Here is a 23,169-nt window from a genome sequence, read left to right as displayed (position 1 = left end):
AAATGAAAGTCATTGAGTCCAGTGTTGTTTTGGACCCCATTTACTTTTGCAGGTTTGGAATGACGTGAGCGTAAATGATAGAATGATCTGTGTGAGATCTGTTGGTGTACGTCTGTTGTAAGTTAGTGTTTTCACATCTTTCTTTTTCTTCATTGTCTCTCCAGAAACGGGCGAAAGGCCAGTACCTGTTTTTTCAAGTCTGCGAGCAACTGAATCTGTTGGAGAAGGATTACTTTGGCCTGAGCTTTAAAGACAACGCTGAGCAGAGGGTGAGTTCACTCATGAGACAAACGTCATACGACGTTATGCATGTCATGTGTTCAATTTATGTTCAGTGCATGAGCTGATAAATGTAATCCTTCAGTGAATAAGAGCATCTGCCAGATGCAGTCCAGAAACATACAGTATCTGAACACTATCATAACAGCAGTCTGTATGATTCATGCGCTGCATTGTAATGATGCTCTGTGAGGAACTGAGCCAGGTTTCAATGGTTATGTTGTGTATCCTGTGTGATCACATTGTCACTAGTTCTCCTCCACAACTCTGATACCAAAGAAAAAACTGGTATCAAACCCTGTGCTGTGATCAGTGTCAAATCAGTCACATCAGTCTTTTAATTGCTGTTGGTGCTGAAGCCTGAAGTTGATGCTAAATGTTGATGTTAATTTTTGAGGTGCATCATGGGATCGGCCAGGCATGTTGTGTTCTAGTTCTGTTAGCAGATTGTGTTATCAATCATTCAGTGCAGCTGATTGAGTCAGTAATTGAAGCCATGTGTTTCTGACAAATGTCTTTGAATCGCTTTAGTAGGGCCCTATGAAATCTGTTCGTTTCCCCCCCCATAATTTTCATTTTTATTTTTCCTAATTCTGTTTAATTCCTCTAGTTTTTCTTTTTTTCTTTTGTATTATGCAAATTTATTAGCAAAAATTGTGGTTATCATACACATGAACAAGACTTCAACAATTTAATTATTTTTTTTTTACAAATGTAATCAAATAAAATTGAAACAATTGCAAAACTTGTATTATTATAGTGTGGCATTTTCCTTAAAAATAATAAACTGCATTAGGACAAATCCAGCGTTATGGACATATAAATGCTTAGAGAATGTATGTGTTACCAATATACCGAACCATCTGTTTATATTTTAATAAACCCTTGTTGATTAGAGTCTACACATCAGAAAAATATCAGTCAGTGTACGAGTTTTCTATGTTTCTATCTAAGGGAAATAACCATGCGTTATGGATGTGACAAAAAAGGGCACTATTTTCTGAGAGACTACATACGTTGTAGGATTTCTGCAAATTAAAGTACACAAAACAGACAAAATAATACCCAACAAATAGAGAAGCTTTGGCTCTTCACAGAACATAGAATTGTTACTTTATTTTCGTTTTCATTTTAATATCTATTTATGAGGAATATGTACTGTTATGGATGTGACAAGCCTGAAAATAGCACTTACCAGACTATAGAAAATCATGCACTTAAAATAAAAAAAAAAAAAATGCTTTAAAAACTTTAATATAGACCTCACATGGGTATTTGAACCACCAAATGTTGACACCTGTGCTTTCAATAGAGTATAAACTTTATTTTTTCATGGTAAGGTTGACATTTGGATGGAATTACCCATTGTTATGTTATTTAATATTCACAGAATATTCATCATGATTTAATTGTTACAGCATTACTTTTGATTTATTAGTACAGATTTTGCCAAATTAGCTGATTTTCCATCTTTTTCAGTAAAATAGATTTTTATTTCTGTGATTACTTTTTCTGCGTTGTGGAAATCATAGTTTACCTTAGTTATATGTATGAAAACAGCAAAGAGATTCATTAACTGAGATTTTTAAAGATGTTACCACATGACCTGCCATACAAAACAAAGTGCACAATTTAATATAATAATCAGGGGTGCACATAAGTGGTCCACATGAGCGACCAAAATAAGAAAATGCACTGTGTAAATAAGTTAAGAGCGTGAGTTTGCGTACCGACATGGTTGCAGCTGTTAAAGCACAATTACCATTTTAGATTAACAAACTGTAATAATGTGTAAGATTTCTATTCGAACTGAAAGCATAATTCTAGGCTACTCGCTGCCAATTTCAAAGTACAGTGCAAAAACGTTCACTGATGCTCTTCACTCAACGTTCTCTAATTGGAAGCGCTAAACTCGGCGGGAGCGTGTATACTGACTTGCCGGCAAACCGACAAAATAAAAGCTTGCTAATATAGGTTTGTAAATGATGAAAATTCACATAAAAAAGTAAATATAATAATTTTGTTTTTAAGTTTACTATAAAATAATTGTATTTTTATTTAATATTCCCTTTTTATTATATATATAATATATAATGTATACATTCATTATTATTATTATTATTATTATTATTATTATTATTATTATCATCACTATTATTCTTTTTTTTTTTTTTTGTTAAATTTAACGGGTCACACTATGTGCAGTGTGAGGACCAAACCAAATCTCCAGGTACTCTTAGGAGAACCAGGCTAAAAGCGTATGTGCACCCCTGATAATAATGCCTCCAGTGTAAATGTAAAAAAAAGGGTTGTAAATCCAGAGTCAGGTTCAGGTAAATGTGAATATGAGACAGACTGCATTGGCTTTAGGTAGCGATATGTTTGAGGACTGCGTTGTGATCTCTGTTGAAGAGTGTGAGCTCAGGATCCCAGTGTCAGGATGCTGTGTTGTTCAGTGCTGCCGTTTGACTGACTCGTCTGTGTTTCTGTGTTGCAGTGCTGGCTGGACCCGACCAAGGAAATCAAGCGGCAGATTCGCAGTACGTGCTGTCTCTTTCTCTTCATGTCGTTATCTGGGTGGGTTCGTGAAATTCGCAGTGTGACGGACTCGCTGGCTCTGTCGTCCTCGCACACATCTGCAGTTTGAATAGCTGTAATTATCAGAGCGCTGGAATGACGCACGCAGGGTGGAGTGAGAGCAGATTCCTCATTCACACCACACAAACACAATCAAAACCATCAACAAAACACTGATGCCTGCTGTCAGCGGATTGATTCACGATTCTGATGTCTCATCCTCAGAATGACGTACAGCACATGCAGAAGTCAATTCGGTTTGCTGTCCTTAAAGGGACAGGTCATCTGTCAGTGAGCAGTGCTTTAATCCTGTGATGCACCGCATAGAATAATAGATCTTTTGATGAGATTGAAATGATCCAGACATATAATGCAGTGCAATCAAGGATGACTGAGAGATGAACAAATAAGCGTTCCCCAAAGGATCCTGATGATCTTACTGATTTTTCTAAAAAATGATTCATGGAGAATCAAGTAAAGCCAAGCTGCTTCAGTCCAGTGAGTGTTCATCTGGAAATATTATTAAAGTTATTCTTACATTTACTTGATAAATCAGACTTGACAGCAAAAACACATGTGAAGCACCAGATGAAGGTGGATGTTCATACAATTAGACTAAAAGAGTTTTTACTTAAAGTCTGAACTACCAGTGGCTTTATAGGATTAACATGTGCTGTTATAGTACTCAACCGCGGGTGAATGAGTGAGTGTGTGTGTTGAACACTTCCTGTTCACTCTGAAGTGTGCCATTGTTTGACGTGCAGTCAGGTGCTGTATATGTGAGACACACACACACAGGTGAATCAGATGTCTTATCTGCTGTTATGACTCAGTTTGTGCGTCTGTAGAGCGTCTGGAGGAGAGCTGAAAATAGAAAAATAGGACAGACTGAGAGAGAGAGAGGAAACGCACAAGAGCAGCTCTCCTTCTGAAGGACACGTCTATAAAAATGGCAGCTGTGTCCTCGTTTCCACAGACTCTCACTGAAAGAATGAGGTTGACTGCTGTGCTGCGTCCTGACCTTTGACCCCGAGTCAGTGCGCACAGCACGATGACCTGAGCTGAAGTTCAGCGTATCAGCTGTATCCAGTATACAGGAGTTCATTCACTTATTCTGCCATGTGTTTTATGTCTGTATGGTGAGTGAGCTCATGGATTATATTCACCTCGTTTCCTTTCACCGACCCAACTGAGCATCACAGGGAGTGACCAGTATTTCAGCCATCTGACTTCTGGATGATTGTTGCTTTGTTCATAGTTGTTAGTGCTGTCATTCAGATCATTGTACAGTGCTTTGGTTCAGCTACCAGCTCCAGATCGGTCATTGTAGACTGATTCACCAGAGAACTGAGATCTGTTTTCGGTGAGAACTGAATGAGGAAAATGTCTGAAATATGAAATGAAAACCCCTACTTTAGATCCAATAACAAAGCAGCATTCACATGAAGTGATTCATGTTTAATTATAATGTAATCGTTGACTGATGATCTTGCTGGAAAACACCCTGAATGTTCAACAGATGGGAGTGTGATGAGCAGGGTTAGTACAGTAAAACCATTTAAAAAAAAAAAACTTTATCACTTGAAATTAAATAAATATTAACAAAAATATCATTTTAAAAATATATATATATATATTTCGTTTCAACTTGTCAACTAGTTGCCAACACATCATTTTCATTTGTGAGCCTGGACCACAAAACCAGTCATAAGCAGCACGGGTATATTTGTAGCAATAGCCAAAAATACATTACATGATTTTTCTTTTATGCCAAAAATCATTAGGATATTAAGTAAAGATCATGTTCCATGAAGATATTTTACAAATTTACTACTGTAAATATATCAAAACCTAATTTCTAAAATTAGTAATATGCATCGCTAAGAACTTCATTTGGACAGCTTTAAAGGTGATTTTCTCAATATTTTTATTTTTTTTTGCACCATCAGATTCCAGATTTTCAAATAGTTGCATCTCGGCCAAATATTGTCCTATCCTAACAATACATCAGTGGAAAGCTTATTTATTCAGCTTATTTTAATTAAATTAAATTTAATATTAAATATAAATGTAATTTTAAAAGTGTAAAATTGATGTAAAAATTAATTTCAAATATCAAAAAAAATAATAATAATAATAATAAAAAATGTACCCTTATGACTGGTTTTGTGGTCCAGGGTCACATTCAACCTGATGTATTAATATAACTAAAACTGTAAGAAAATTTAATAAAAGCTATGCAGTAAAAATTTAATAAAAGCTATGCAAAAACACACAACAAAATTACAAAATCTTTAAATTGAAAACAAAATATAAGAAACTAATTTAGAATATTAATAAAAATGATAATAGTCTAAATACTAAAAACTATAACTAAAAAGATGCACAATCCAAAGCACTTGAATGCATCAGTTTACAGTTACTAAACAGCCTCATGTAAAATAAATATTTTGCCCCAGTGTTCATGTCTTCATCATCTTTCTCATCTGTCTGTCTAGTGTTCCTTAATTTCTCAGATGAATTTATCTCAGTCATGCATTGATATCAGCACGGTCTGTTTTCTTAAACTACACAGTCAAAGAAAATCTGGCCCACACCACATAAACAACCTTCATCCTAGCATTCAGTTATTTGTTGTATTAGCATGTAAATTACTGACTGCCAAAAGCATCAACCACTGACATCTAGAAACCAAACTCTCAAACAAAATAGACAATCTGTTTTTCCAAAGAAATCAACCCAATCTGAACCTGTGCTAATCTAGAGCATGTCTAATGGAGTCTCAAGATTGTCGTTGTCTTTCACTATTGTGGCTCATTTCAGTCTTTTACACATTGATTTCTGAGTGATGAACGACATGAGCTAGTGTTGACTGACTGATGGACTGAACAGACATCAGCACTGCATCAGAATCACTGCCAGTCCCTCCACCCTACAGCTTTATGGCACATTTGCTTGTGGAAGTTGTGCTTGCGTTTCTGGCCTTTAATGAAACCCGAGTGTAAAAGAAGTGCGCACACACACACACACACACACACACACACACACACACACACACTAGTTATGTTGAAAGAAGATGGCAGATGGACTGAACTGGAGAAAGTGATGTTCTGCTGTGAATTTTCTCTTGTTTAATCAACTCTCGTTCTCTTTCTTTCTGTATGTTTTGCATCAGACTCTCAGTGGCAGTTTGCATTCAGTGTGAAGTTTTACCCTCCGGACCCGTCCCAGCTGACTGAGGACATAACGAGGTACAGAAATCTCCTGCTCGTCTCCCAGTGGCCGCATGTTTGCTCGGTCACTCTGAAGGGCTGCAGGTGCTAGTGGAAAGCAGTGGGAGTGTTGCGTCTCATCTTTTCTCTCCTCGCCTCTGCAGGTATCTGCTGTGCCTTCAGCTGAGGCAGGACATCGCGTCGGGCCGGTTGCCGTGTTCGTTCGTCACACACGCTCTGCTGGGCTCCTACACCCTGCAGGCGGAGCTCGGTGACCATGACCCCGAGGAGCATCGTCTGGACTACATCTCAGACTTCCAGTTCGCCCCAAACCAGACCAAGGAGCTGGAGGAGAAGGTGGTGGAGCTGCACAAGTCCCACAGGTCTGACATCAGGGCGTCCTTCACATGTCTACGGTTTAAAATTGCGTTCGAAGTCTTAAACAGAGTTGCAGAAATGTTCGTTGTCATTTTTAAATGGTTTTAAATTTAGGGCCAGAGAAATTGGAATCACGAAAAACTGCAAACAGGCTTTGATTTTGTTAATTGAATGTAAGCGCTGCGCATGCAGAGACGAAAAATGGCACTGTTTCTGCAGGCCTGCGGTTTCAGAGCAGTTCACAATCAATGAAAAATGCACAGTTGTGCCAAGCGTTTGTTTATGATCTGCTTTTGATGAATTATGACATTGTTTACTTGATGGTGTTGTAATATGTTGTAGATGTTTGTAAGATGTGTATTTGATCTCCCTCATGTGTTTGAATAAGCTGGGAGTGACACAGACATTTCAAAATAAGAGTCCCAGTATATTTCAGGCTTGTTTATTATTAAAAGTCTTGCATTATGCACTTTCTTTCTAGGTCTTATTAATTGGGTTACACGATAAATAGTAATAAATCTGGCATTTAATTGTACCCTGTGATATGAAGGAAATAGTAAAAACATTATTTAAAATATTTTTGACCCTGAACCACAAAACCAGTCATAAGTCGCATGGGTATATCTTTAGCAATTGCAATACACTGTATGATTTTTAGACACTGGATCATTTTTGTGTGCTGTAGCCTGTTTCATTTAGTGAAATTTGAGTTCTTGCATTGAGAATTGTTTTGAGTGCTCATAAAAATTTGTGGAGGTCATAAAAATGTGTATAATAACTCTGAAGCTGCACATTTTAAATGTTGAATAATAAGTGGGAACGGATTGATTGTGACATCACTAGTGGCATCATGTTCCTGTTTGGTGGCCGTGATCCAGTTAGGCATATGTGAGTCAAATCTGGCTCGACGGCAGGATATTTGTCCACGTGTAGTTCTGGAGTTCAGAGATGCAGGGAGTGAATTTGATTCACTAATGTGAGGCTCACACTAGAGATCTTACGATTTCAATTCCTACTTCAAAAGAGCTGAATGTCAGTGAAGCGCTTATCATCAAACTCTAGTCCTCATTAGACTCAAAGCCCTGGTGTGTGTGATGATGATCACAGGATTATCAGTGCTAAATCTGCTGTGACCCGCTCAGTGCTGATGGGACGTGAAGGTCCCTGAGGTGTGTCCTAATAACACGTATCTCATATCTCCGTCTGCTCTTTCAGGGGAATGACTCCAGCCCAGGCAGACGCACAGTTTCTGGAAAATGCCAAGAAGCTCTCCATGTACGGCGTGGACCTGCATCACGCCAAGGTAGAACATCTCCAAACTGTCTCTCGTGCTAGTCTGCAGATTAATTTTTCAGGAACACTCTATATTCATCAGTCCGTTGCTGTTTTTGATCCCTAGCGGTTCACATAAAGCACACATTTGGCTACATGCATGCTTCAGCTATTTATTTGACCACTGCTATGGTTAGATCTGTAATCTGCTGACCTGTAGACCCGACGGGAGCAGCGGAGGCACGACTTCAGCTGAACAAACACTCAGTGTGTGTTAGTGTGTGTACGACAGTGAGAGCGCGCAGGAGTCTGGGAAAAATATGCTGTTGCCATTTTTAAAGCCTCTCAGGAATAGCAGCTCTCCGGCTCTATTCCCAGTGGGACTGATAGCAGTCTCTAGTCCAAACTGTGTCTGTCCCTCTAATGTGTCTGTGTCTCTCTGAAGACTAAAGGTGAAGCTTGTCATGTTCAGTTAGCAGAGGGGTTTTTTTGCAGATCAGCCTGGAGAATCTCATGACCTTCAAAGTTGAAGTCCACTTTCAGAACAACAATTTACAAATAATGTACTCACCCCCTTGTTCATCCAAGGTGTTCATGTCTTTCTTTCTTCAGTCGAAAAGAAATTATGTTTTTTGAGGAAAACATTTCAGCATTTTTCTCCATATAATGGACTGATATGGTGCCCCGAGTTGGAACGATCTCAAATGCGGTTGTAAATGATCCCAGCCGAGGAAGAAGAGTCTTATCTAGTGAAACGATCGGTTATTTTCATAAAAATAATACAATTTATATACTTTCTAATGTCAAACGCTCGTCTTGTCTTACTCTGCCTGAACTCTGTTTTTGTTCCGGTTCAAGACAGTTAGGGTTTGTCGAAAAACTCCAATTCTCAAATTTTCTTCCTCAACTTCAAAAATCATTTCAAAATCATCCTGCATCACTGCAGAAGTACAGACACAGTCTTTACAAAGTGAACATGCAAAGAAGATCAAACACCCTTAACAAAAAAGGTATTAAAATGTATTAAAAGTCTGTGTTTAAGCATCACAGTGCACCCCTCAAATATCAATTCATTTTAATTTTTAAATCTTGATACTTTGCTAATGTCCTTCAAACCATTAGGTTTTCCTGTTTTCCAGCAAGAAGTTTTTGTAAGGAAGTGAAAGTCATTTAAAATTTAATACAGGTCAGAATAAGTATATTGTTTCATTTTTACATGAATATATGACCATGGTTTGTTATGCTGAATGATGGTTTGCCAAAAAGAGAGATAATATTGCCATTGTTCCCTGAACTGAAATGTTTAGCATTAATCTGTGTCATTAAATTAGTATTATAAATTTTCATTTACTTTAACTTGAACTAAAACTGAAATAAAATGTGGAAAAAAAAACAAGAGCTAATAAAAATGAGGGAAAAATAATGTTAACTGCAATTAAAATGAAAACACAAATATAAAAATAAATGCAAAATATTCATTAAAATTAATAACTGGCTGTGTATTAGCCAGAGTTATTATAGTTATTTACAACTAAAAACATTTTTATGAAAGAAAATAAACTGAATAAAACATATAAAACTTTATTTTCAAATTGAATTTTATGTCAACCTTTCTTTCCCTTTTAGGAATTATTTGACAAAAATAAGAAACAACACAATTCCTAACATATATAAAATTCTAAATATTAATAAAAATATAATAGTACGACCTTTAAAGGTAGTTTTCTGTTCCTGTATAATGTTATGTAGTCCAAAGTTTTTGTTTTTTGTTTTGTTTTTTTTTTTCAGCACAAAATCAGTCATAAGTATCACGGGTATATTTGTAGCAATAGCCAACAATACACTGTATGGGTCAAAATAATTTATTTTTCTTTTATGCTAAAAATCATTAGAATATTAAGTGAAGATCATGTTCCACGAAGATATTTTGTACATTTCCTACTGTAAATATATTAAAACTTAATTTTTGAGGGTCCAGGGTCACAGTTGTGATCAAGAAAATGTCACAATGCAAAAAACATCTAAATGTTTCTCAACATAGACGCCATTGTGTTTACACACAAATTATTTCTTATTTATTGGACGTGCTGACGTGGTTTTGTCCCGTGAATCTTTCTATAGGATGAGGCTCGGCCGCACCTCATCCGCTCTTCTGTGAGGGTCTGAGTTCACTGGAGACCTGCGGCTCTGAGCACTTACTGATGCGCTGATGTGTGAGAGATCAGCGAGGGGCTCTGCTAGTGTTAAAAGCCTCTCGTGGCGACACACAGTCTGAGTTCAATCTGTTATCGGCGCTATTGATTTCTCTCAGAGCTCTTCGGTTAACACAGACGGATCAATAATCAGTTCTCCGCGGCCCAAAAGGCCCAGCGATAAAGATCCATTTAGGGCGTTACATAAACGCATTCAGATAAGTGCTGGAGTGACGGGAGTCGGTGCCGTGATGATGCGATTTGTAATTATATTAAGACACTGGAAAAGTTTGAGTTTGAAATGATTTATTGTTATTGTGTCAGTTTCTTCTCTGAAGCCCTCAGGAACCCGGACCTGCTTTGCTTCCAGTGTTATCGTAAAACTGAGCGACGAGTCCAAATTATTGTAGAAACGTTAGTAATAAACCAGAACAATCCTTTTTAGAGTGAAACTCACATAATCTAATCAAACCATTCACACACAATCATGTTTTTATTTTATTTTCATGTGACGGGAAGCATTATGAATGCCATAATTAGTTTATGGCTTAAAATATCCCCATACCGTCCAGATCTGAGATGTGTGTTAGAGCTGCTGTCTCAAAGATCTGCGAGTGCTTGCCTGTTTTTCTGGCCATTATTCGGATTCAGCGAATGTGAACGTTTTTCAGTTAAAGGCTGCATGTTTTCTCTTTTCCCAGGATTCTGAGGGAGTGGATATCATGCTGGGCGTGTGTGCAAACGGTTTGTTAATCTATAAGGATCGTCTGCGGATAAACCGCTTTGCTTGGCCCAAAATCCTCAAGATCTCCTACAAACGCAGTAACTTCTACATCAAGATCAGGCCAGGAGAGGTACGACTGAGTAAAAAGTGTCTGCTGAAGGAATCGCTGTGTCTGTAATGCTGATGTTGATAACATCATGTGATTTATGTGCGTTTCTTAGGCCGAGCAGTTTGAGAGCACCGTCGGCTTCAAGTTGCCCAACCACCGTGCCGCCAAAAGAGTTTGGAAAGTCTGCGTTGAGCACCACACCTTCTTCAGGTAAACATCAGCAATACGACAGTGTTTTGGGTGAGCTGTGGGGCTTCAGGTGGCTGCTGCCTCACTGGACCTGAATCCATCACGGTGTGTTAGCTCTGTGTGTGTGAGGGAGGGAGCGTGAAGGTGGCTGGACATGAGCAGGTTGTCGTCTTCTCTCATGTCATGTGTGCGGTCAGTGTAGCGTGTGTGAAGTGCACACAGCGTGAGGTGTGAGTGTCTCCAGAGAACTGCCTGACACACAACACTTCAGATGCACTGCTGCTCACAATAAGCTGCTCGCTTCTGTGTTCTGTCGTATTTTATATTCTTTTTTTTTTTTCTTTTTTTTCTGGAATGTTTTTCCTTTCAGAAGTTTTCATTCAGCAAAAAAACAAACGTTTAAATCAAACATAGGGCAGCTTTTATATTAACTTTTTAAATATATAATTATATTTCAATTTGTCATTAAAATAAAAACATTTAAACAGTGGTTGTAATGATAACTTGTTTTCAGGACAGACTTATTTAAACATCCAAGGTAAATGTGACGTTGCGTGGCGTTACGATCCTTAAGCTGTTTTATTGACGTCTCTTTTTCAGTGGTTGAAACAGTGATTGAGTGATTACATGAGACACGACTTGATCATCGGATGCCCATTTTCCACAAGTTGATATGATTCTTTAGGGTCTTAATGAAAAGTCTATAATATACTTTGGTTAAAAATTCTCAATGGTTGTGTAAAACAACACCCTTTTTACCTTGTCAAAATCAGCTCATCTCATTCTAAGGGGTTGTTGCTTTAAATGCAAATGAGCTCTGCTCGCCCCGCCCCTCTCCTCTCTCTGTGGAGTGACGAGCTGCTCTGAGAGATTGTTTACTTTAGCCACATTTAGCACGTTTAGTTGCAAAACTTTATTTTATTTTATTACGTTATTAGGGAAGGTGATTGCAGAGATTCATAAAAATCCTTATACACACTTCTGCTGTAGGTGAAGCTGGATCATGAATGATTTGTGTGGACAAAGACACATTTATGTAGATCGGGAGGCGGTGTGAGGCCACACTGACAGGCATCTGAGAATGGCTCAAGGGATATTTTTACAGATTAATAACCACTGCATGGATTTTTATCATTATAGGGTAGATTTGTACATACACTGCCAACACAAATTAATGTTCAAACAACATGTAAAAGTGAACTTTGTATCCGATGACCCCTTTAACACCTTCTGATGTTTGTTCATGTTTATTTAGTAGAGGAAGAGGTGATTGGTTCACGTGCCTCTTTAACTGATCCAGATACTGCAATCTGTCACGACACATAAAAGTGCGTTGAAACCAAAACCATATAAAATGGACAGAATTTGAACAGAATGGACAGAAAATGCAGCTTCAAGGTGCTCTAAATGATCCTAGCTGAGGAAGAAGGGTCTTATCTAGCGAAATGATTGGTTATTTTCCAAAAAAAAAGTACAATTTATATACTTTTTAACCTCAAATGCTCGTCTGTTCTCTGCAGTGTGCATGCAAACTCTGTGTAATCCGGGTTAATACAATTAGGGTAGGTCGAAAAACTCACACTTCATTTTCTCCTCCAACTTTAAAATTATGCTACATCCTAATCATCCTAGAAACTAACATTGTCAGCCAGCAATAGTGTCACACAGTTGATGTGTTCACCTGTTGTTGTTTATCCACAGTGTGTATGGCACTGACACTGTCAAAATGCAACATCAGAGAGAAACAAATTAAACATCACCGTTTCAGTCGATCATTTCATCCCTACAAACTGGTCTCTGATTTTTTTTATTTTTTTTTCCAACTAAATATATCTTTTTTTGTTGCTGAAATTTTGGTGCAGATTTTCTAGATTTATAAAGCATTTATGTTATGTCTCGTTTAACTTTAGTCTCAAACCCGATACCCTTGCATATGTTACACTGGAGCTACTAGTGCAAATTGCTCATCACAGTGCGTTTCTGCATTTCCTTACCAGTGAAGGACAAACGCAGTGCTTCCACAACAGCTGTCTTATAGGTCAGCATCAGTGCGCTCCATAGGGCCCTATGAAATCTGTTTTATTTTCTCACAAATTTCATTTACTTATTTATTTAGTTATACTTTTTTTGAGTTCCATTTTATTTATGTTTTAATTTTTAGACACCGTTTAATGGCATGTCTAATTAATTGAAATCTTAAAACTTAGACAATAATTTATTAAAAGTTTAACAAAAAAATACATTTTTAAGGCCCTATGAAATCCCTTTAATTCTGTTTTCCATTTATTTTCTGGATACCATTAGTTCAATTGAATTTCAGTAATCAAAAGCATCTCTAATAATAATTTATTATTATTTTATTTATGTCTCTTTTTTTTCCAGAAATACTGTGTTGTGTATTTAAATTTTTTCTGGTAAATAGTTTTTTAGGTAAATATTCCTTAAGAAATAATGTTTTAATAATAAACAATATTTCTTCAGTTGTAAAGAAATTGTTTTTTGAGGAAAACATTTCAGCATTTTTCTCCATATAATGGACTGATATGGTGCCCCGAGTTTGAACTTCTAAAATGCAGTTTAAATGCAGCTTCAAACGATCACAAATGTGGTTGTAAATGATCCCAGCCGAGGAAGAAGGGTCTTATCTAGCAAACCGATCAGTTATTTTCATTAAAAAGTACAATTTAAATACTATTTAATGTCGAACGCTCGTCTTGTCTTTTTCTCCCTGAACTCTGTGTATTCTGGCTCAAGACACTTAGAGTATGTCGAAAAACTCCAATCGTTTTTTCTTCCTCAACTTAAAATCATTTCAGAATCATCCTACATCACTGCAGAAGAACAGACCCAGTGTTTGCAAAGTGAACATGCAAAGAAGATCAAACACCCTTGACAAAAAAGGTAAAACAGCGGTATTGGACGATTTTGAAGTTGAGGGAGAACAGGTTTATCTCTATACTGTGAGGAGCAGTGATTCTGTACAGCACACGGGAATCAGAGAGCCAGAACATTTACCTGTCCAGTGCAGAACACACATCTGTCTGTGTTTCAGTGGGGCAGTCTCAGAGGAGATCCTGTTAAACACAAGGTGGCATGATTTATATGCTGGTCTGTAACTCAGACATACTGCAGACTGCAGTCTGGAGCTGCTGTGATTGTGGCACAGAACACAATAAATCACACACACAGCACATCACACTCTAAAACGCATGCTTGATGCGCCTCAGCTCTCAGTTCAGCCCTCCTCCTTTTCTTTAGTTTTTAACACTTTGTGTTCTCAGTGTTTTTCACACAATACTAATCTGGTCTGTCCTCAAACTCCCAGAGGAGGAGAACAGGACAGGCCTGAAGGAATATTTTGAATGACTGAACCGAATTGAACTGTAGATGTTGATCATCTGTGACATGCTGTCCTTAATTTGGACTCAATCAAAAAATGTTTTTACGCTCATGCACTTCTAACAGCAGTAGGGATGCAACAATTAGTATATGTTGAGCTGATATAATACTAGTTTTAAAGGAGAAGTTCACTTTCAGAACAACAATTTACAAATAATTTACTCACCCCCTTGTCATCCAAGATGTCTTTGTTTTATGTCGTGAAGAAATTATGTTTTTTGAGGAAAACATTTCAGGATTTTTCTCCACATAATGCACTTCATTGGTGCCCCAAGTTTGAACTTCCAAAATGTAGTTTAAATGCAGCTTCAAAGGGCTCTAAACAATCCCGGCTGAGGAAGAAGGGTCTTATCTAGTGAAACGATCGGTCGTTTTTTTTTTTTTTTTTGAATAAAAATGTGTTTATTTTTTAAGCACAAAAGCTTGTGTAACACAGGCTCTGGGATGCGCATACACATACTATTGAATCGCGTAGAAAGGTCAAACTACAGGCCCAGTGTTTACAAAGCGAACATGCTAAGACTAGGGAAGTGCAAGTAAGTCAAACGCTGTTTACAAACAAAAAGGTTCAACAATGTCGGGCGATTCTGAAGTTGTAGGAGAAAATAGTGTTTTTCTCCATACTCTACCTTAGACGTGATTTGTAGTGTTGTGGACGCGAATCCCACAGCCTGTGCTACATCAGCTTTTGTTAAAAAGTATACAAATTTTGATTTTCAGAAAAAAATGGCAGATTGTTTCGCTAGATAAGACCCTTCGTCCTCGTCTGGGATCGTTTAGAGCCTTTTGAAGTTGCATTTAAACTACATTTTGGAAGTTCAAACTCGGTGCACCATATCAGTCCATTATATGGAGAAAAATCCTGAAATGTTTTCCTCAAAAACCATAATTTCTTCACGACCGAAGACAGAAAGACATGAACATCTTGGATGACAAGGGGGTGAGTACATTATCTGTAGATTGTTGTTCTGGAAGTGAACTTCTCCTTTAACCATTAAGCCATTACAGCTTCCTGTACTTTGTCACTTAAACATCTGTCACAGATTTATTGCCGTAAAATCCCTTTCACCAGCTGTAAATTGCCTTTTCTGCCACTTTGTGGTTAGATGTCAGTAAAACATCACACCACAACGTGATTTGAAGAGAGAGGCATAATCGGCATCTGAGCACATGTAGATTCTGTATGTGTGTAGTTCGTGTCCTCTGAGCGCTGCTGGTTTTTTTGCTCTGTTCACAGGTTGGTTTCTCCTGAACAGCCCACCAAGACCAAGTTCCTGACTCTGGGCTCCAAGTTCCGCTACAGCGGCAGGACGCAGGCGCAGACGCGACAGGCCAGTTCCCTCATCGACCGGCCCGCGCCCTACTTCCAGCGCACCTCCAGCAAACGCATCTCCCGCAGTCTCGATGGAGGTATCGCACTTCATGTGCTCTGTCTGTGTGTCACAGTAACACTTGGTCTTGTTTCTAGCTGAAGTGAAGTGTGAGTTCTGCATCACTAAATGAAACATTTTATCATTTTATCACAGCTCTCATCAGTTGAGTGAGTGTTGTGTTGGTCTGATCGTGATGCTCACAAGTGAAATCCAGTTTGTCTTGACACATGTGCCATTTATTGCAATCGGAAATATGGGCTGGGTGAGATAACTAAAGATGTATGTCTCAATTTTTTTCTAAAAAGGGTGTTAGATTAGCTTACTAAAGTGTAAGCTAAGCTTTTAATATTCCCAAATGTTATATTGTCATCAGAACTATTGGAAATACAGTTCAAAATGAGTTATTTTTGTGTAATGTTCAGGCCGTTGGTTCAGCTGTGTGTGTGTGTGTGTGTGTGTGTGTGTGTCCGTCAGTGCCCTCACACAAACACACACAGGAAGTCTTTTATCTGCTCCAACAAACACTTTGGTCTCCAGTCAGCGTCGGCACTTAGAAAGGCACTGAGGCGCAGCGCCTGTTTTTTTTCCAATACAACTTGCCCAAATCTCATCTGTACCCTCAGAGGAGCAGAAAACAAGCGTGACGGTTGATGCTGCCGCAGCAGGCGTGACGCAGCGTGTTTGTCAGTGAACTCTTGCCCGGGCCGCGTGAGCTTCCAGGTTATGAACTCTTTATCTGCAGGAAATCTCCCAGCGGTGAATGAGGCCGTTCAGCTGAGGTCTGTGTGTGTGTACATTATGGGCTCCAAATGTCCTTACTAATATGAAATCAGCTGCAGCAGTCCCCATGAGGAAGACAGATTAATAAACACATGTAGAAATGCATACTGCTTTTCATATGTAGAAAAACTATAAAAAATCGAATCATTTTTAAACTCTTGATAAATGAGTCCAGCGGTGCAGTCGCTCTGTGACCTGCAGTGAGTAAATCACTGCTCATGTCAACAGGGCTTTAGTATTTATTATGCATGTTATTTTCCTCTGGCTTGTTGTGATTTTTAATCTCTATGAATGAACCCAGGTTTGTTTTTCTGCAGTTTGTCCATCGCTACCGTTCTCGTGTCCTGATATGTTTTCTACTGAGGAGTGATCCAGTGTTGTATTGTTCGTGTGCATGAGTAGACGTAGCCGCATTGTCCCGGCTCTCTGCCGTGGACAGACACAGGAAATGAGGGACATCTGTTTCCTGTCTGTGGAGCGAGCAGGAGAGATGAGCTCAGAGGAAATGAGGGGTTTATAGGCAGAGAGAATGGAGCACAGAGCACTGATACTGCACAGAAACCATCAGCGTCAGGCTGCTGTGTGTGTTCGTGATGAGCGCCGCTGATGAGGGTCAGAGCTGGAGCAGCGTCACATCGCATCAGATCAGAGCACAAACTTCACTAGGGCCCTATGAAATCCGTTTTATTTTTTCCAAGTTCCGTTTTATTTTTTTTTCCAAATTGCGTTTTTTACGTTTTAATATTTCTCAACTCCTTTTTAAAGGTAAATTAAATTTTATAAATCAAAGAGCATGTCTAATTAATGAAAATCATGAAATCTATACAATTTCACATCAATTTAATACATTTTAATAAAAATGACATGTTTAGGGCCCTGTGAAATAATTTTTCTCACCATTTGTTTTATTGTTATCAAATTCTGTGTTTTATCACGTCTAATTATTTGAATGTATACTTATTTATTCAAATTTATTCTTAAAATAGCCTTATAAAAGATTTTTTTACCCTCAGAAATTCTGTGTTCTGGTTGTCAAATGAAGGCATAAAATATTCATTTCATTTATCTTTAAATTATTGAAAATTAAGCAAACAAATGTTGTGCGATTATACCCTAAAAATAATGTTTGTTTCACTGTAGTAGTAGTAGTAGTAGTAGTAATAGTAGTAATATATATCTGGCACAATGTCTTCAAGTTAAACCGGACTTTTATTTTGATGGCTTGCCGTGTCTACCTTTACATTTCTGTGTGTAGTTTTCCTGAAATGGAACGGTCAAATGCTGAAATCACCGTGAGCGTCACACACACTTCAGTGTGTGTAGTAAACAAAAGCGCTCGTCTGCTCCATTCATTAAAACAGAGACACGCAGAACATTTAAATGGTATTTTTGCGGCGTTATATGTACAGATACTAGTCCATACTGCGGTTTGATTTAAGTGTAATGACCTACTTTTGATTAATTCATTCAAACTTTGACTAATTCCTTGACATTCCGCGTTATTCAGTAAATTACGTTTTTATGACCGGATTCGCGATTCCGTCCGCGTTTTCCGCATCGCAGAAATCATAGGGCCCTGCTTCACTGCTGAGAACAGCAATCCCACTCCAAAAATCATAATACATCTCAAATCTGTCTTAAAAAACTTGTAATGTAATTGATTTAACAAAAATATAAGCTTTACATTCTGACCTTTAAACCCTCTTGAGGTTGCAGCATTCCACTTATTTTGCATGTGCTTTTACTTCAGGGTTCATGAAATGCAGTTTAGATCTGTATAGTGCGTTTCTCAAGGTTAGTTTGCAGAGTTTTTTTTGCAACAAATGAGGTCCAGTATTTGTATAAAAATATTATTTTCCATCCACATTTTTGCTCTGTGAAATATGCACTTATTTCGAGGGGTGTTTCCTCTTACAGAAACAGACGTATATGCCCAGTGCTGTGATTGGCTAATGTCATCACACCGTAGCCACGCCCTCATGTAGAAGAAGAGGATAAGACCTATTTATATAGAGCCTTTCCGTAGCTCAAAGTTGCTTTACATATTGCAAGTAGATTAGTACATCCACATAAGCAATATTGACAGTAATACAATATAAATGTACAGCGTGTCGTGTTTTGATGCTGAAGATGGCAAGCACTGTATTATATTTAAGCCTGAGAGAGATGAAACTACAACAGTCTAAGGTGTGGGAATTGCTTTTGGTTGCTTAATTACTCAAATTTCAGTGTATATACACTGCCAGTCAAAAGGTTTCGAACACTAAGATTTTTAATTATTTTTAAGGAATTGTTTTCTGCCCATGCCTGAATTTATTTGATTCAAAATGCAGCAAAAAGCAGTAATATTGTGAAATGTTTTTACTATTTAAAACCGCTTTCTATTTGAATACATTTTACAATACATTTCTGTGATCAAAGCAGAATTTTCAGCATCATTACTCCAATCTTCAGTGTCACATGATCCTTCAGAAATCAGTCTAATATGCTGGTTTACTGCTCAAGAAACATTTATGGTTATTATTATCAATATTTAAAACGGTTGAGTAAATTTTCTTTCTTTCTTTCTTTCTTTCTTTATTTGTTTATTTATTTTTTTGGATGAGTAGAAAGGTCCAAAGATCAGCTTTTAATCTAAGATAAAAAAGCTTTTGTAACATTGTACACTATACCATTCAAAAGCTTGGAGTCAGTATAATTTAAATTATTTGGATTATATAAATTAATACTTTTATTTAGCAAGGATGCTTTAAATTGATTAAAAATGATGATATTGACATTTATAATGTTACAAATCTATTTAAGAGAAATGTTCATAGAAACCTGAAAAAATTCTACTTGGCTGTTTTCAATAATAATAATAATAATAATAATAATAATAATTTTTGAGTGGCAAATCAGAATATTAGAATGATTTCTGAAGGATCATGTGACTGAAGACTGGAGCAATGATGCTGAAATTCAGCTTTGATCACAGGAATATATTATATTTTAAAATATACTCAAATAGAAAGCGGTTGTTTTAAATAGTAAAACTTTTTTTGCTGCACTTTGGATCAAATCAATGCAGGCTTGGTGAGCAGAAGAGACTTCTTAAAAAAAAAAAAAAAAAAAAAAAAACATTAAAAATCTTACTGTCCAAAAACTTTTGACTGATAGTGTAGTTTTAGAAGTACTATCATTATACTTGTGTTACAAAAGTCACTGCAGCTTAAGTAGGTTTGAGAAATGGCATTGTTTCTCATTCATTTGCCAGTGATTAAACAGTTGTTTTGGTTGCAGCTTTGATGCTTGCTGTTTTAATAATGTTAAATGCTGGTTTGACGTTTGTTACAAACAAACTGTGAGATTAAATATAAATGCACTGACCTGCGTTTCCTCAGAGGACAAAATGTTTGGCGCTGCTGTATCGTTCAATAAAAGCTATTGCCAAAAGCCGCCAGCATGTTTAGGATAATTCACAAAACAATGTGAACAATGTGAGATGTAAACAACAAATGAAAACTTTATCTTTAAGTCGCTCATGCACTTCATTAAAAATGAACTTCAGCCATGTATTTCTAATGCTCAGATCTTTATGAAGGCTGTGCAAGTTTTCTTTTTTCCACTGATAGAACAGCATCTGAGTTTAACGGCTGTACTCATCATTATCCAGCTGCAGTACGGCTCTAGTGATTGATGGACGGAGATGAGATGATGCGTGTTAAGGGTCACGTCGAGGAGAATCTGCTGATTTCAAACCCAGACATTTTCATCAGTATGTTTTTACTGTAATGTCACGTATGTGTACACATCAAGAACGTTTTGGTTCTCCGTTTCACGACTCCTTTAAGACTGAAGGAAGAGTGAATTATTTTCTGGTGATCAGCATCCACAGCAAATGCTGTTATTGAACTCAGAAGATTCCTTTAACGAGTGCTTTGGTCAACATTGTGAGTGATTAGGCTAAATATAGCTTTAGCTCTGTGTCCCTCTTCTGGCCTGAGTCTTTTCAGGACTGAGCAGAATGGCTTATTTTTGCATGACGTGAGACCGCAACCGATGCTGGAGAATCAAACCGAGGCGGAGGTGTTTTCTGTTGTTGGGGTTGTGTAGTGGAGCGTCTGGCCCTTTAATTTCTCACTGGTTAGTGCATAGTTGTCAACATTCACCTCATTTAGAGGGCAGTGTGTTAGCGGCACTCTCAGGCTGAGTTATGCTTTTCTCAGTAAATCTGTTGCTACTGAGAGCACACATTAGCGTCATATGACGGACGCTCAATAATCCATTAGAACACATAAAATACGGCATCCCTGTGAGTGTGGACGTAAACACACGCGGGCCGTTCCGCATCGATTCGTGTGCAGCTGGTATGAACGCTGATGAAAGCTTCTGAGTATCTGCTTTCGCAGCTCCTCTCCATTAAAATGACCCCGTTTTTCCTCCTGCTGGGAATCCAGTCAAGGGCCGTGTTGTTTTAATAATGTTGAGATCGCCCCCTGGTGGACGCTCTGGTAACTGCCGGTGTCCCAGTTCTGCAGCGTCTCAGAGCTGTCACAGACTGACATGATGAAATGGACGTCCCAGCAGCGCAGGCTACATTAGCCTACTTTCACACAGCTCAAACCAGGTCATGCCGATGCAGAGCGGGAGCCGGGACTAGAGCGCTCACGTGTTCCTCCGTACCGTCTGATCCATTATTCACAGGTTTTTAATGGAGAGCGGCGTTCCTGCTGCCGAGTCTCACGGGTTATTGTGCGTGTTTGAGTGTTAGTAGTCTGTTTTCAGAAGTGTGTAGTGCTCCTCTGGTTTACTAGAACACACTCCCATAAGAACGCTTACATAAACAACATCCAGATCATGTGTGTGTGTGATTGATGTCTTTGGATGTAAATGTCATGTGAACTCACGGGATTTAGCAGAGTCCCAGCTGTGGTTTTGGCCATGTTTGGAATGAAATACTGGCTTACTGCATCCTGTCATGTTTTTTGTGGTATATGAAATGACAGTATGCAACAAGAGATGTTTTAAGTGGAAGTTTATGCTACATTGTAGTTGCATTGACAGTATGACACAGGTCTGCGAGCACTTTTGTGTAAAATTGTCTTAAATCTTGGAAGTCTAATCAAAAGTGGAAAACTCTTGGCTGATATTACATCTGCTTCATTCTCTCACTGGAAATATATGTAAGTTTAATACTGTGCTCTGTGTACTGTTCTACGTGTTTTGGCACATGTAGTTGGCAATCTGGATGCACTTCTGCATGTCCACAGAAAACACTGCTTATTGCTAAATAAAGTCAGACGGTAATTGTTTCTCAGGGGTATTTTTTTTTAGCATTTACAGAGGATATTCAGTGATTTTTATTGCCATCCAAATCCCACTACCAGTGTAACAATTTCTGGCTAAATTACCTACAGTTTTTGACGGACACCAAGGTCGTGTGGTCTTTAACTGCTGTCTGAATCCACATCTTTGAGTTTACGAGAAGGAATCAATCCAAAAGTCATTTTATAAATAATATTTGCCCACTGCCAAGACCTGTAGAGTAACTGTTGCTTTTCTGTAATGTATAAGCATGGACTCCTTTATTAGTCAAATGCTGGGAACTGTTTTCAAGAATACTACTGTGTGGGAGCTTTTAAGACGAAGAAGAAACAAGCGAACAAAATTATATGCTTTTGAAAAGGGTCATTATTATGGTATGCGAAAATTATTATATACACTACCAGTCAAAAGTTTCTGAACAGTAAGATTTTTAATGAATTTCAAAGAAGTCTCTTTTGCTCACCAAGCCTTGCATTTATTTGATCCAAAGTCCAGCAAAAACAGTAAAAATTATAAATATTTTTACTATTGAAAATAACTGTTTTCTATGTGAATGAATTTTATTTTATTTCTGTGATCAAAGCTAAATTTTCAGCATCATTATTCCAGTCTTCAGTGTCACATGATCCTTCAGAAATAATTCTAATATACTGATTTGCTGCTCAAAAACATTTATTACTTTTATTATTATTATTATTATTATTGTTATCATCATCATCATCATCATCATCAATATTTAAAACATTGTATTTTGAGTATTTTTTTCAGGATTCTTTGAATATAAAGATCCAAAGATCAGCATTTATCTGAAATAAAAAGTTTTGTAACATTATACACTAAACCATTTAAAAGCTTGTCAGTATAATTTCTTTTGTTCAGTTTATGTTAGAAATTAATACTTTAATTTAGCAAGGATGCTTTAAATTGATGAAAAGTGACGTTTTATAATGTTACAAGAGATTTATTTTTCAGATAGATGATGTTCTTCTAAGCTTTCTATTTATCAAAGAAACCTGAAAAAAACTGCATTTAAAAAAGTCACCTGGAAATAGTGTTCATTTCAGAATCCCACAACTGCTCACGTCCAAGTTTTAATTTAAAAAAAAAAAAAAAAAAAAAAAAAAAAGGTGTTCTTAGACAGCACTGTTTAAAGCTATGAATGTATGAACTGCTGGCTAACAGTATGTTTCTGTGTGTGTGTGGCCACAGCTCCTGTGGTGAACGTGAGCGATTACAGTCAAGCTCTGACTGCAGGCGCTGGAGAGAACGGCCCATCTCTGGAGCTCAACTCCGACTCTAAGGTGAGAAAGACCTCTTCATCATCTTTATCACAGTCCTCAGCTCTACAGGAAGTGCCCTGGAACAAGAACTAGCTATT

General features: G+C 37.6%; 1 protein-coding gene across 15 annotated transcripts in view; it reads left to right on the top strand.

Annotated features, from left to right (window-relative positions):
• epb41l2 (erythrocyte membrane protein band 4.1 like 2) overlaps positions 1-23,169 on the top strand; it is an 88,256-nt gene that overhangs the window by 37,704 nt on the left and 27,383 nt on the right. For all 15 annotated transcript variants that reach the window (XM_051139019.1, XM_051139018.1, XM_051139015.1 and 12 more), the window contains exons 5-13: positions 165-269; positions 2,777-2,819; positions 6,032-6,107; positions 6,233-6,451; positions 7,662-7,749; positions 10,612-10,764; positions 10,856-10,953; positions 15,569-15,741; positions 23,001-23,092. In XM_051139019.1, the coding sequence (XP_050994976.1) occupies positions 165-269; positions 2,777-2,819; positions 6,032-6,107; positions 6,233-6,451; positions 7,662-7,749; positions 10,612-10,764; positions 10,856-10,953; positions 15,569-15,741; positions 23,001-23,092 (1,047 nt within the window). The remainder of the gene's footprint in view (positions 1-164; positions 270-2,776; positions 2,820-6,031; positions 6,108-6,232; positions 6,452-7,661; positions 7,750-10,611; positions 10,765-10,855; positions 10,954-15,568; positions 15,742-23,000; positions 23,093-23,169) is intronic.

Source organism: Labeo rohita, chromosome 20 (genome assembly GCF_022985175.1).
Source record: "Labeo rohita strain BAU-BD-2019 chromosome 20, IGBB_LRoh.1.0, whole genome shotgun sequence".
NCBI classification, from domain to species: domain Eukaryota; kingdom Metazoa; phylum Chordata; class Actinopteri; order Cypriniformes; family Cyprinidae; genus Labeo; species Labeo rohita.
The sequence above is the reverse complement of the archived record's forward strand: the minus strand, read 5'-3'. Positions and strand labels throughout refer to the sequence as shown.